At 41.3% G+C, this 15,847-nt stretch overlaps 1 protein-coding gene across 1 annotated transcript; it reads left to right on the top strand.

The window, feature by feature from the left end:
• Nucleotides 1-4,868: 4,868 nt before the first annotated feature.
• On the top strand, nt 4,869-6,351 carry LOC141545644 (oxytocin-neurophysin 1-like). The gene is made up of 3 exons (XM_074272803.1): nt 4,869-5,124; nt 5,563-5,764; nt 6,217-6,351. The coding sequence occupies exons 1-3, from the start codon at nt 4,966-4,968 to the stop codon at nt 6,264-6,266; spliced, it is 411 nt and encodes a 136-aa protein (XP_074128904.1). The 5' UTR covers nt 4,869-4,965; the 3' UTR covers nt 6,267-6,351.
• The last annotated feature ends 9,496 nt before the right edge of the window (nt 6,352-15,847 follow it).

The raw sequence follows: 15,847 nt of genomic DNA, 5'->3' as shown, positions 1-15,847 counted from the left end.
CTGTCAAAAACTGATTTATCATTTCAAATTGCATTGTAAGAGTTGAACTCTCAAGCCAGAAAAGGCATTTGGAATATCCATTACAAATATCACATTGGTATCATTATTGATCAGAGAAATGCAAATTAAGACAACTGAGAGATACCATTACACACCTGTCAGACTAGCTAAGATGACAGAAAAAGATAATGATGAATGTTGGATGTGGGAAAACTGGGACACTGATGCATTGTTGGAACTGTGAATGGATCCAATCATTCTGGAGAGCAATTTGGGAAAATGCTCAAAGGGCCATCAAACTGTGTATACCCTTGGGTCCAGCAGTGTCTCTACTGGGCTTAAATCCCAAAGAGAGCTTAAAGGAGGGAAAAGGATCCACATGTGCAGAAATGTTTGTAGCAGCCCTCTTTGTAATGGTAAGGAAATGGAAAGTGAGTGGATGCACATCAGTTGGAGAATGGCTGAATAAATTGTGGTATATGATTTTTTTTCCCTTAAGGTTGGGGTTAAGTGACTTGCCCAGGGTCACACAGCTAGGAAGTGTTTAGTGTCTGAGACCAGATTTGAACTCGGGTCCTCCTGAATTCAAGGCTGGTGCTCTATCCACTGCGCCACCTAGCTGCCCCAGGTATATGAATGTTATGGAATATTATTGTTCTGTAAGAAAAGACCAACAGAATGATTTCAGAGAGGCCTGGAGAGACTTACATGAACTGATGCTGAGTGAGATGAGGAGAACCAGGAGATCATTATACATCGCAACAAGATTATACTATGATCAATTCCGATGGACATGACTCTTTTCAACAATGAGATGATTGAGGCTAATTCCAATGATCTTGTGATGGAGAGAACCATCTGCACTATGAGAGAGGATTGTGAGTACTGAGTATGATTCACCACATAGCATTCTCACTCTCTCTGTTGTTGTTTGCTTGCATTTTGTTTTCTTTTGCAGGTTTCTTGATTTGATTTTTCTTTTGCAGTAAGATAATTGTATAAATAGGTATAGATATGTTGGATTTAACATATATTTTAACATTTAATGTATTGGACTTCCTGCCACCTAGGGGAGGGGGTGGGGGAAAGGAGGGGAAAATTTGGAACAGAAGGTTTCACAAGGGTCAATGTTGAAAAATTATCCATGCATATGTTTTGTAAATAAAAAGCTTTAATTAAAAAAAATTAAAAAACAAACAAAAAAAACAAATAGCACATTGGTAAATATGAAAATCATAATAATTTTTCCTCATATAAATTTCCTTATATAAACATATATATATTTATATATAATGTATATATATGTATGTATCAGTAAGTTTTACTTTTCTCTAGTCTTTGCTCCTCTTCCTGGGGCAGGCAGCCTTTGATAAAGGGGAGGGAACTAAGGACTGGGGTTCTGGAGCCCACTCTCTGGGAGCCTCTTCGCTCTCTGGGCCTTGGCTTCTGCTTTCCCTGGAGATGGAGCGGCCGTTTCTTGCTCTGAGAGAGGAAGCCCGGGAGCAGCTCTTCTCCACCTGGAGACAGACGGAGAGGAGCGAGTCTTGGGGGAGGGGGGTGTAAGTGCGGGCTGCTGGTCTGCAGAGCCCAGAGTTAATTGGGGGCACCAGGACAGCTCCAGCCTAAAGAGGGCAACGCCCCGGTTCTGACCCGGACCTCGGCCCCGAGAAGAGAAGCTGACCCCGTGCCCAAGCCCGGGCGGGCTAAGTGCGGGAGTGGGGTGGGGAGGGAGGGGAGGGAGGCCAGAGGCACAGACGCCCCGCTGACCAAGCGTAAGCTTCCTAGCACCTGCCACGCTCTGGCCTCGGGGCATAAGTAGGCCGGGCACCAGCCCCGGTGCGCAGAGCCCCAGGAAGATCAGCCTCCGGCACCCCACAGGGCCTCGCGGCCCGCGCCCGTCCCGGCCTCTCCTGCTGCTCTCCTGGCCCTGGCCTCCGCCTGCTACATCCAGAACTGCCCCATCGGCGGAAGCGCTCGGCGCCGGACATGGACGTGCGCAAGGTGAGGCTCGGCGCGGGTGGGAGCCCACGGGCCGCCTGCCTCCTCTCCACGTGCGCGGGCCTTTGGGTGCGGGGCGCGACGGCCACAGAAGGTCCCCTCCACAGCGCACCCCCAGGGCTGGCGGGTCCCGCAGCTGGCCCCGAAGCCCCGACGCTTGCTCCTCTCTTCCTCCCCCCCAATTTGAGACTCGCCCTCTCCACGCTCCCTTCTCCTGATAATAAGGCGGAGCAGGGCAGGACAAGGGGCAGCTCCGACCTTTGCCTTGGCCACGGTTGCTATCCTGCGCTGCGGTGCAGCCTCCCTGAGGGAGGAGAGTCCGTTGCCCCCGGGGCCAGCTATTGGGCCACAGAGACAAAAATGAAACAAGCCCTGCTCTCAAGAAACTGGCCTTGAGTTCAAAGCCTACTTACTAGCTGTGTGAGTGATACATTTCAGTTTCCTCATCAGTAAAATGGAGATAATAATAGCATCTACCTCCCAGGATTGTTGTGAAGATCAAATGACATATTGTCTGGTAAACAGTATAGGAAAGTGCCTGGCACATAGTAGCCATTTAATACACGCTTATTCTCTTTCTCTCCCTTCCTTGCTCCTCAAACACCCAACTCTCATGTAAAAAGTACTTGAAATGAACTTTGGGATTCTAGGAGGGGCAGAGGTGAGGACACAGCGTATTCCATGGGAGACAATTTGTGAAAAGCCACAAAGATGGACGAAAATGGCCTGTGTGGAGAACAGAAGGTCAATTTTGCTGGAGGATAGAGGAAGTGGAGGATTGCTATATATTAAGTGTAGAAATGTAGGTTGGGGATTGGCTGAAAAAACTTTAAATACAAAAAGAGTTTGCACTTGCTGGAGGTGATGAAAAGTCACTGTCCCTGCTACTGAATCAACCATGTCTTGTTTAGGACTTTCACACTTTGACAAGTGCAGAGAGAATGGGTCAGACTGGAGTCAAGAAACCAATTAAGAAGTTATTGTAAAAATTAGGTCTAGAACTATGATTCTTGTAGCATGAGGGGAGCAAAAGGGATTCAAGAGATGTGAAAGTAGAATGGCTGAATCTTGGCAACTAATTGGCTGTATGTGTATGTGTGTGTGTGTGTGTGTGTATGTGTGAGAGAGAGACACACAGAGAGAGATAAATCTAAGGTTTCAAATCTAGGTCATGGTTAAGATGTGATGTCTTCAAAAGAGTTTGAAAAGTTAGGAACATTTGAACAGAAAATGCAATCTGCAGGAGACTGAATGTAAATCAACACATGCTATGTATTATTCATTTTCTGTTTTTTTAATCTCTCCCATAGTTTTTCCCTTTTGCTCTGATTTTTCTCTCCCAACATGATTCATTAAGCAATGTGTGTTAAATAAGTAAAAACACTTTTTTCAAAAAAGAAAAAAGTCAGGAAGAAGGGAGGTTTGGGGGATAGGAAAGAAGATGAGTTCTGTTTGAAAAATTCTGAGTTTGAGATGTCTATAAGATTCCCAGATGGAAATAGCCAGTATTTTATAATGCATGACTGAACCTCAGGAGAGATGCATACACATAAATATATGTATAGGAAAACATATATATTTGCCATACTGTTAAATGAATTTTTGCTGTCTTTGGTCTCTAGATTGCAGAGCTGCACAAAACAGGGAAAGGTTTTAGAGATCAAATAGCAGTTTAATCACTATCAAAGTGAGAAATACAATTTGCATCCTGGAAGTTCCCCTAGGCAGAAGACCTCCTCCTGTTGTAGGATGGTAGAGATTTTATACATAGGGGCAGCTAGGTAAAGCAGTGGATAGAGCACCACTCTTGAATTCAGGAGAACCCCAGTTCAAATATAGTCTCAGACACTTAACACTTCCTAGCTGTGTGACCCTGGGCAAGCCACTTAACCCCAGCCTCAGGGGGGTTAAAAAAAAAAAAAAAAAGAAAATGCAGATTTTATACACAAATCATAAATGAGAAAGGAGGAGGAAGGTGCATTACAGAGCAATCATTTTTAAGGCCTGGATGGTTTCCCATAATAAGTCCACGAATCCAGGACAAAAGGGTTGTTCTCCAGTCCTGTGGGAATAATTTGCAAGTCATTGTTTCAAATTATAGGGGTTGTTACTTGATGGGGGAAAAGAACCAGAGTTTGGTGATAGGAACAGATTAGTAATCTTTGATTCACTTCATTTAGCATACAGAGGAGAGCACTGTCAAAACTGATTTATCATTTCAAATTGCATTGTAAGAGTTGAACTCTCAAGCCAGAAAAGGCATTTGGAATATCCATTACAAATATCACATTGGTATCACTATTGATCAGAGAAATGCAAATTAAGACAACTATGAGATATCACTACACAACTGTCAGACTTCCCAACCCCTGGGAAGCCCTCTTCCTGGGGCAGGCAGCCTTTGATAAAAGGGAGGAACTAAGGACTGGAGTTCTGGAGCCCACTCTCTGGGAGCCTCTTCGCTCTCTGGGCCTTGGCTTCTGCTTTCCCAGGAGATGGAGCGGCCGTTTCTTGCTCTGAGAGAGGAAGCCCGGGAGCAGCTCTTCTCCACCTGGAGACAGACGGAGAGGAGCGAGTCTTGGGGGAGGGGGGAGTAAGTGCGGGCTGCTGGTCTGCAGAGCCCAGGGTTAATTGGGAGTTCATTGGGGGCACCAGGACAGCTCCAGACTAATGAGGGCAGCGCCCGGGTTCTGACCCCGAGCTCGGCCCTGAGCAGACAAGCTGACCCCGTGCCCCAGCCCGGGCGGGCTAAGTGCGGGGGCACCGGAGGCAGTGACGCCCCGCTGACCCGGCGTGAGCTTCCAAGCGCCTGCCACCTTAGGTCCCGGGCCCCGGGGCATAAATAGGCCGGGCTCCGGCCCAGGTGCTCAGAGCCCCAGGAAGATCAGCCTCCGGGACCCAGCGCTCAGCCTCCCCGGTCCGGCTTGCGAGCCCAGCCTCTCGCGCCTGCCTCCGGCCAGCTTCCCCATGGGCGGCCCCGGCTCCCCTCAGCGCCTCGCGGCCCGCGCTCGTCCGGGCCTCGCCTGCTGCTACCTCCTCGCTCTCCTGGCCCTGACCTCCGCCTGCTACATCCAGAACTGCCCCATCGGCGGGAAGCGCTCGGCGCCGGACATGGACGTGCGCGAGGTGAGGCTCGGCGCGGGTGGGAGCCCACGGGCCGCCTGCCTCCTCTCCACGTGCGCGGGCCTTTGGGTGCGGGGCGCGACGGCCACAGAAGGCCCCCTCCACAGCGCACCCCCAGGGCGGGCGGGTCCCGCAGCCGGCCCCGATGCCCCGACGCTTGGCTCCCTTGTGCTGACTGCCCCCCCCCAACTTCAGACTCGCCCTCCCCACGCTCCCTCCTCCTGACAATAAGGCGGAGCAGGGCAGGGCAGAGGGGAGCTCCGACCTTTGCCTTGGCCACGGTTGCTATCCTGCGCTGCGGTGCAGCCTCCCTGCGGGAGGAGAGTCCGCCGTCCCCGGGGCCTCAAGTGCTCCTCCTGGGGGGGGAGGGGGGAAATAGGGCTGGGAGACACTGGCCAGAGTCCTGCCCCGGACGCTCAGCCGCGTCTCCCGCTCTTGCAGTGCCTCCCCTGCGGCCCCGGAAGCAAAGGGCGCTGCTTCGGCCCCAGCATCTGCTGCGGGGAAGAGCTCGGCTGTTACGTGGGCACCGCCGAGAGCCTGAGGTGCCAGAAAGAGAGCTACCTGCCCTCCCCGTGCCAGTCTGGCCAGAAACCCTGCGGAAGCGGAGGGCGCTGTGCGGCCGCCGGGATCTGCTGCAGCAGCGGTGAGTGACGGCACTCCTGGTCCGCAGACCCCTGTGTGAGAGAGTGAGGGGCTTCCTCAAGTCCTGGGCTGGGAGCTGAGACAGCCCTCCCTCCGCTAGAGGCCCTTCTCCTGCCCTGGCTCCTTTCCCTCCTTTCCTAAGTAAAGTGGCAGAATGGATAGGGTGCCAGGTCTGCAGTCAGGAAGACTACCTGACTCACTGACTCACTGACAGGTAGTGTACTTCAGACACTACCTGTGTGACTCCTGTTTGCCTCAGTTTCCCCTTCTATAAAATAAGCAGGAGAAGGAAATGGCAAATTACTGCAGTACTTTTTCCAAGAAAACCCCAGTTTGGGTCCTAGAGAGTTGACACTACTGAACAATTACCCCTTTCCAGGGTTTAGGGGTTGGAGAAGAAGAGTCCATGGTTGCTCCCATCTAACTGAAATACCTACGTCTCTCTTTCTGCAGATGGTTGTGGATTGGATTCTGCCTGTGATCAAGAATCTATCCTTTCCTAGGCCTGGAAGATGCAGAAAGATGGAGCAGCTCCTTTCTTCTCCCCCTCCCAGCTGGTGAGAGGAAGGAGTGGGTGTGAACCTTAGTCCTGGGAGTTCTGTTTTGTTTAGGAAATTGTTCTGTCCCACTTGCCAAATCCCTCTCTTCCTGCAGTAAAATGGATATAAAGCTATTTAAAAGTGTCTTGATGTCTTTTATTTTTCTATGCCTTCATTTCATTGTGGTCTCAGAAATCTGGGTTCAAGTCCTGACTCTGACACATGCTGTGTGCTGCTAGGCAAGCCAGGATCTCTTGGCCCTCTAAGCTGCTTTCCAACTCCACATTCCAGAAAACGTGAAGATTTACATGGAAGAGAGGGTCTCCTTATCTTGGATTTCCAATCCCAATGAAACCATGAGTTTAGTCCCTATTTTATCTCATCAATTCCAAATAGATTTTTTCCACTTCTTCCTAGAGTCATTTCCAGTTACAAAGAATAAGAAAGTGAGAGAGAAATTAATGCAGGTCAGCAAAGCCAACCAAACAGTATTTTAAATGTCCCACGCTTACAACCATTTCCTTTCCCTCTCTCTCTGTCAAGATCAGAAGTGGTTCATTTTGGTATCTCTTTGTCAATTGCCCTATACTTTAAAAAAATCAGTTATGTGTTTATTATGTGCTAAACACTGGAAAGACAAATACAAACAAATCACAAAAAGCCTGATACTATTCTCTAGCATCTCAAGTTCTTTTTTGTGGGAGGAGCTGAGGCAATTGAGGTTAAGTGACTTGCCAAGGGTCACACAGCATCTTAAATATTAATATGAAAAAGAACACATAAAGAAAGTGGAAGTCTCTGCTAGGGGAGGAGGAGAGGTTCCTGGAATGGAGGCATGATGGAGATGAGCCTCCAAAAGAGTGCAACCCAGTGAAATGTGCCCTCTTTAAGTGGAGATTCTGGGAGTAGCTCTCTACCTTTAATAAGAAGGAAGAGTGTCAGAAGCATAGCTTACTTCTGAAGTGTGAAGTCTTGTGCCACCTTGATCTTAAAAGATAAAGAGGCTTCTGGGGAATGTTAGAGAAGTTCTGATGAATGCAGCCTGATGGGACATGAAGGGAAAGCCAATGAGAAGTAGTGTTTAGCAACATGTTGTAGTTCAGTCTTCCTACTTTTTCATAATGTGAATTTCCTTTTATTTAATATCACACATTCCCATATTGTCTAACATGAAGGCAATCATGGGAATTACCAGTCTCTTACCTTTGGGAAAAGACAATTCTGTATTCCCCAACCACATAGTTGGGAACGGCCCCTTTCCATCACTGTATTGCTCAAACACAGACAACTAAATAGATGGCCCAAGTGATCTTTTGATGCATTGAAACTAAACAGCTTATATGTTCTTCACATTATTAAAGTTATCATTAAATTCTCCAAGCAGTTTGGTTAGGATTAATGAATTTCTAAGGTTTATAACAAAAACATACTAAAAATAAATTGCATAGCAAAGTGACTGGTTGAAAAACAATGACAAAAATTGCACCATATCACTGTTTCCCCCCCAAAAAAAAGTATGTATAGAGAAATATGTTATTTAAGGCCTAGGATTTAATTATATGTCTTGTCTGAGAAACTTATATAGCTAAGACTAGAGAGGCTTATTATTGAAAATATATGTTGTCATTCGGTAATGACCTTTTTAAAAGCTATTAATCACTTAAGAGTCTATATGGTATAATGGATAAATTGATATCAATTAGATCTTGATAATTATTTAAGGCTCTCCTCTCTCTATTCTATCCTGCTTGGTGATCTGATTGCCTTTTCCTAAATTAAATTAACATCTCTATTCCTGTGGTTCTCAAATTTAGCCCTAATCTCTCTACTCTTGTTTCAGCAACTGCCTACTGAAGATTTTAATCTGAATGTCCTCAAAACTTCTTAAACTCAACATGTCCAAAACATCTCTTTATTTTGACTTCCAAACCACTATCTCTTTACCACTGAGATCACAATGTAGGTCTTATCCTGTACTCCTCATTTGCACTCAATCTATACCAAGTCCTATTGTTTTTATCACTACATATTCTCTCTTATAAATTCCCATTCTTTCTTTTGTCATTATGGATCCTGATTCATTCTTTGAATTCATGGGTAACTTTAGCTTAGACCATTAGTGGATTTTTTTTTAAAGCAATATAAAATAATTTCCTGAAGGAAAATACAAATGGAATTATTATAAACCTTAAGTATCTTCAACTTATTTTCCTTAAAAAACAAAACAAAACAAAACAAAACCTTCTGTGTTATCCTGGGCAAATCACTTAATCCCAATTGCCTCAGAAAAAAAATCCTTAATACTCATCTCATAGACATTTCCCTAAGTCATGTCACTAATGTAAAGCCCAGGTCCAGATTTTCCAGTTCTAATTTAATGATTAGTCTCATTTTAATGTACTTTTCTTTCCCAGTAAAGATGAAACTATGACTAAATATTCCTCTTATGTTAGCTTTATCAACTTGTTATGAAAATTTTTATTTTTTATTTTAAACATTCATTTATACAACATTGTGAGTTCTGAATTTTCTCACTTTCTCCCACCTTCCTCCCCAGCATTGAGAAGGTAAGAAACATGATATCAGTTATACATATGAAATCATGCAAGACATATTTCCATAATAGCCATGTTTCAAAAAAGTAAGACAAATAAAGTGAAAAAATGATGGTTCAATCTGCACTCAGATTCCATTTATTTGGAGAAGGATAGTGTTTTTTTCTATAAGTCCTTTCGGAATTGTCTTGGATCATTGAGAATAGCAAGTCATTCCCAGTTGGTCATCATACAATGTTGCAATTACTATGTCCAATTTTCTGGTTAGTTCACTTCACTTTGCATCAGTTGCTATGTTGTGCCACGTTTTTCTGAAACCATCCTGCTCATCATTTCTTATAACACAATAATTTTCCATCATAACTACATACCACAACTTGTTTAACCATTCTCCAGTTGATGGGTATTACCCCTTAATTTCCAGTTCTTTACCACTTCAAAAAGAAGTACTATAAATATAAATCTAAAAGTCCTTTTCCTTTTTCTTTGATCTCTTTGGGATACAGACCTAGTACTCTATGTAGGATCTTTTTGACATATTGTATTGCTGGGTAAATACATAGTTTTATAGTTCTTAAGGCATAGTTCCAAATTACTCCCCAAGTTGGTTGTATCAGTTCACAACTCCATCTACAATATATTAGTGTCCCAGTTTTTTCCATATCCTCTCCTACATTTTTTCATTTTCTTTTTCTGTCACATTAACCAATTTGATAGATGTGAGGTGGTATCTCAGAATTGCTTTAATATGTATTTGTCTAAAAAATAGACAGATTTGTATTTGTATATCTCTGATCTCTGGTGACTTCAGTGCCTCCTACTGTTTAAATTATACTGATTCAAAGTACTCTGGCTAGGATAGACATTCCCTTTTATGCCATCCCAACACCTCCAAGAATGACTTTCTCTCAGGGGTAGATTTCTCCTTTATTTTTTCCAGAAACTGAAAATTCTCTATATGCTGTCTGGATGGCATTTAAAAATATTTTATTTCTCCTCTCTCTCCAATTACATGTTAAACAATTTTGGCTTTTTTATATAGGCTCAAGGGACATAACTACCAGGGACTAGCTGTTCCCTAGGTAGAGTTGGCTAACTTCATCCAATGATTAAGACTCTAATCCTCCTAAGTTAATTAAAGAATTTCTTCACACGTTGTATGTTTGCAGAAAAATTCCTCAAGATTTCCTTGAAAAGATCATGCTTAACACAAAAACTTGTGTTTTATTCCAAGGACAATACAGGAGCTCAGAAGCTTCTTATTCAGAGAATGACATGGTTGGATCTGGAGGCTAGTCAGAGAACGGGTGGGAGAAGAGAGAGATTGGCTTCAAGAAGACCATTGGGAGACTTAATGAATAGTTCCTGTTAGAAGTAATGAAAACCTGGACTAGACTGGTCTAAATGGGGGAAAATGGAAGTGAGAGATATTGTGGAGACAGAATCCATAAGAGCTGACACTTGACTTTGGCCAAGTTCAGAGACATAGAATCAAATGACTTAGGACAAAATAAATTAATTGTAAAAAGCATCAATAAGAACATGATACAAGATCAATTTTAATCTCAGTATAAAATGCTATGGGAGAAGGCATGGGAGGTCTGAGGACAAAAGAGGTTTGAAACATTCTGTGAGAAGTGGGAGAGCAATGAGATCAGGGAAGAGCAATGAGAGCCCAGTGGATCTTGGACAATACAGATTCACAGTGGATCCTACCAGCATAGAAAGCAACCAAAGATTGTCATGAGGTTGGAGAATAGATATAGGTGGAAACAAGGCTAAATGGGCATCATTTCATGGTCAGATAAAGAAATCCCAGAACTCTGGGTTACAGAAAAATACCTGTGGTTGATGAGTCCAAGAAGATGTGATCCATGGGTATGGCTGAAATGGAGGAGAAGTGAAGGTTATGGCAGCTGAGGAGGTGGATGATTGTTTGGGTGCTTACCATTTTCTCAGGAAATTTTTGCCATATGTACTTCATTGATCATAAAAATCTGCATATCCCTGTTCATAAGTTATAGTTCCCATAGTCATATCCCCTATGATTTTCCCACCATAGGTTTTAAAAATCACTATCAGAAGTCAATCAGTCAACTGGTATTTATTAAATGAATACTATATACCAGGTTCTCTGCTGGAAATACAATAAAAAAGAAAGATATTCTGTGCCCTCTAATGGGAAAGACAACATATCAAAGGGAACTGAGAAGGATGGGGGGAGGAGTTGGGAGGACACATGATACCAGTTAGGTTGGGTGGGAATGTCATTATGAAATCTGGAGGAGTGCACTCTGTTGAGAAATGAAGAGACAGACAATCTGGGAAGCCTCATTAAATGGAGATTCTGAGGGGATCTCCTCCCTTCCATCAGGAGAAGCCCCAGGGACAGAGAGTACTTCCAAATTGTGTGAGCAGGATTGTAATGTCCATATCCTTGATCTAGTCAACAAGCATTTATTAAGCATCTACTATATGCCAAGCACTCATCATAATCATTATTTAATCCTTGATTCCAGTTTTGGCTCTGACCTCAGCCAGGGACTTTTATGGCACCTTGTCTGCCAGCTGAAATGCTCCCCATCACCTTCTTTTGTTGGTAATGCTGCTGTAGGATGGGCATCTTTGATTTCATATTTTCAGAGCCAATTTGATAGTAGCTGGTATCTTTTTTTCTTTTCTTTAAAGTTTATTTTTAATACACATTGTTTTATGAATTATGTTGGGAGAGTAAAATCAGAGCAAAAGGGAAAAACCATGGGAGAGATGAAAAAAAAACCAACAACAATAACAGAAAAGAGAAGTGAACATAGGATGTGTTGATTTACATTCAGCCTCCTTAGATCTTTTTCCGGATGCAGATGGTATTTTCTGTTCACTGAACCATTGAGAAGGACTAAGCCTTTCATAGTTGATTAATTGCACATTCTTGCTGTAATTGTAATTATTGCGGAGTACAATATATTCTTTTTTTTTTTTATTTGTGGCTGCATAGTTTATTTATTTTTTTTATTATATATATATATATATATATATATATATATTTTATAATATTATCCCTTGTATTCATTTTTCCAAATTACCCCCCCTCCCTCTATTCCCTCCCCCCGACGACAGGCAATACCATACATTTTACATGTGTTACAATATAGTCTAGGTACAATACATGTGTGCGAATATCATTTTCTTGTTGCACAACAAACATTAGAATCCGAAGGTACATGCAACCTGGGCAGACAGATATTAGTGCTAACAATTTACATTCCCCTCCCAGTGTTTCTTCTCTGGGTGTAGCTACCTCTGTCCATCATTGATCAACTGGAAGTGAGTTGGATCTTCTTTATGTTGAAGATTTCCACTTCCATCAGAATACATCCTCATACAGTATTGTTGTTGAAGTGTACAGTGATCTTCTGGTTCTGCTCATTTCACTCAGCATCAGTTGATTTAAGTCTCTCCAGGCCTCTCTATATTCCTCCTGCTGGTCATTTCTTACCGAGCAATAATATTCCATAACCTTCATATACCACAATTTACCCAACCATTCTCCAACTGATGGACATCCATTCATCTTCCAGTTTCTAGCTACAACAAAAAGAGCTGCCACAAACATTTTGGCACATATATGTCTCTTTCCGCTCTTTAGTATTTCTTTGGGATATAATCCCAGTAGTAGCGCTGCTGGGTCAAAGGGTATGCACAGTTTGATAACTTTTTGGGCATAATTCCAGATTGCTCTCCAGAATGGCTGGATTCCCTCACAACTCCACCAGCAATGTATTAGTGTCCCAATTTCCCCACATCCCCTCCAACATTTGTCATTATTTGTTCCTGTCATCTTAGCCAATCTGACAGGTGTGTAGTGGTATCTCAGAGTGGTCTTAATTTGCATTTCTCTGATCAGTAGTGATTTGGAACACTCTTTCATGTGAGTGGATATAGTTTCAATTTCTTCCTCTGAGAATTGTCTGTTCATATCCTTTGACCATTTATCAATTGGAGAATGGTTCGGTTTCTTATAAATTATGGTCAGTTCTCTATATATTTTGGAAATGAGACCTTTGTCAGAACCTTTGTTTTTAAAAATATTTTCCCAATTTGTTACTTCCCTTCTAATCTTGTTTGCATTAGTATTATTTGTACAGAAACTTTTTAGTTTGATGTAATCAAAATCTTCTATTTTGTGATCAATAATGATCTCTAGTTCTCCTCTGGTCATAAATTCCTTCCTCCTCCACAAGTCTGAGAGGTAGATTATCCTCTGTTCCTCTAATCTATTTATTATCTCCCTCTTTATGCCTAAATCATGGACCCATTTTGATCTTATCTTGGTATATGGTGTTAAGTGTGGATCCATATCTAATTTCTGCCATACTAATTTCCAGTTTTCCCAACAGTTTTTTCCGAATAATGAATTTTTATCCCTAATGTTGGAATCTTTGGGTTTGTCAAAGATTAGATTGCTATAGATGTACCCTTTTTTGTCCTTTGTATCTAATCTGTTCCACTGATCTACCGGTCTATTTCGTAGCCAATACCAAATGGTTTTGGTGACTGCTGCTATATAATATAGCTTTAGATCAGGTACACTTAGACCACCTTCCTCTGAGTTTTTTTTCATTAGTTCCCTTGCAATTCTTGACCTTTTATTCTTCCATATGAATTTTGTTGTTATTTTTTCTAGGTCATTAAAATAGTTTCTTGGGAGTCTGATTGGTATAGCACTAAATAAATAGATTAGTTTGGGGAGTATTGTCATCTTTATTATATTCGCTCGGCCTATCCAAGAGCACTGAATGTCTTTCCAATTATTTAAATCTGATTTTATTTTTGTGGCAAGTGTTTTGTAATTTTTCTCATATAATTCCTGACTTTTCTTTGGTAGATGGATTCCCAAATATTTTATACTCTCAACATTTGTTTGGAATGGAATTTCTCTTTGTATCTCTTGCTGTTGCATTTTGTTAGTGATATATAAAAATGCCGAGGATTTATGTGGATTTATTTTGTATCCTGCCACTTTGCTGAAATTTTGAATTATTTCTAGTAGCTTTTTAGCAGAGTCTTTGGGGTTCTCTAAGTATACCATCATGTCATCTGCAAAAAGTGATAGTTTAATTTCCTCATTTCCTACTCTAATTCCTTGAATCTCTTACTCGGCTCTTATTGCCGAGGCTAGCGTGTTTCTAGTACTATATTGAATAGTAATGGTGATAGTGGGCAACCTTGTTTCACTCCTGATCTTACTGGGAAAGGTTGCAGTTTATTTCTATTGCATATTATGCTTACTGACGGTCTTAAATATATACTCCTGATTATTCTAAGGAATAATCCATTTATTCCTATACTCTCAAGAGTTTTTAGTAGGAATGGATGTTGGATTTTGTCAAATGCTTTTTCTGCATCTATTGAGATGATCATATGGTTCTTATTAATTTGATTATTAATATGGTCAATTATATTAATAGTTTTCCTAATATTAAACCAGCCCTGCATTCCTGGAATAAATCCTACTTGATCATAGTGTATTATCTTGGAGATGATTTTCTGAAGTCTTTTTGCTAATATCTTATTTAAGATTTTAGCATCAATATTCATTAAGGAAATTGGTCTATAATTTTCTTTCTCAGTTTTCGATCTACCAGGTTTAGGTATCAGTACCATGTCTGTGTCATAAAAGGAATTTGGTAGGACTCCTTCATCCCCTATTTTTTCAAATAATTTATATAACATTGGGGCTAATTGTTCTTTAAACGTTTGGTAGAATTCACATGTGAATCCATCTGGCCCTGGGGATTTTTTCCTGGGGAGTTGATTAATAGCTTGTTCTATTTCTTTTTCTGAAATGGGACTATTTAAGCAATTTATCTCCTCCTCTGTTAATCTAGGGAGCCTATATTTTTGGAGAAAGTCATCCATTTCACTTAAGTTATCAAATTTATTGGCATAAAGTTGGGCAAAGTAACTCCTTATTATTTCTCTAATTTCCTCTTCATTGGTGGAAAGATCCCCCTTTTCATTTGTAAGACTATCAATTTGATTTTCCTCTTTCTTTTTTTTTGATCAAATTTACCAAAGGTTTATCTATTTTATTGGCTTTTTCATAAAACCAACTCTTGGTTTTATTTATTAATTCAATAGTTTTTTTACTTTCAATTTTATTGATTTCTCCTTTTAATTTTTGTATTTCGAGTTTAATTTTTGGTTGGGAGGGAGTACAATATATTCTTGTTTCTGCTTGTTTTATTCAACATCAGTTCATGTAAATCTTTCCTGGCCTTTCTATAATCAGTTTGTTCATCATTTTTTATAGAACAATATATTTCATGATAGTAGCTGATGTCTAAGAAGCACTTTATTGGTTCTTCATCTGTTTTTGTGAGAAAGCAGAATCCTTTTCTTCATGAGTTTTGAATCTATAAGAAGTTCAATATTCTCAGTCCCTCCAAATGTTCCATACCATTATTTGATTTCTTCTTCAGATATTTCTGGACTCTCTTAGCCCACAAACCTTTTGAAAGGATCTTTTTCTTTTAAAGCGTTGGTCCTTTGGGTCAGGTGCTATCAATTTACAGTCTAGTTCGTATTCTTTCAGTTTCTGGACTAGGAGCATCTTTGACAAACAAAAATCTAAATTTCTTTGTTCTTCTAGTAACTGTATCTGTCTTAGCTATACAATCTACAACCACTTCCCAAGGAGTCAACTATTCAATCAGTTCATTCTTGATTGTAATCCAGTTTATCCCTCCAGTAAGAAATGTTAAGTTCATGATAAAAGCAATTTATTGTAAACAATAAAACAAACAAACAAAAGAATGTGGGGTAAGTACAAAAGAGAGATCACAGGCAAAACTTTTGAGAAGGGAGAAATTGTTTTCACATATGTGTGTTATATGGCAAGTTAGGGTATGCTTAATGAAATTGGCCTTTTGGAAAGAATTTTTAATAATAGATTTTTATTTTCAAAATATATGTTTTTGTACATTTTAA

This window comes from Sminthopsis crassicaudata, chromosome 6 (assembly GCF_048593235.1).
Source record: "Sminthopsis crassicaudata isolate SCR6 chromosome 6, ASM4859323v1, whole genome shotgun sequence".
In the NCBI taxonomy this organism is placed as follows: Eukaryota; Metazoa; Chordata; class Mammalia; order Dasyuromorphia; family Dasyuridae; genus Sminthopsis; species Sminthopsis crassicaudata.
The sequence above is the reverse complement of the archived record's forward strand: the minus strand, read 5'-3'. Positions and strand labels throughout refer to the sequence as shown.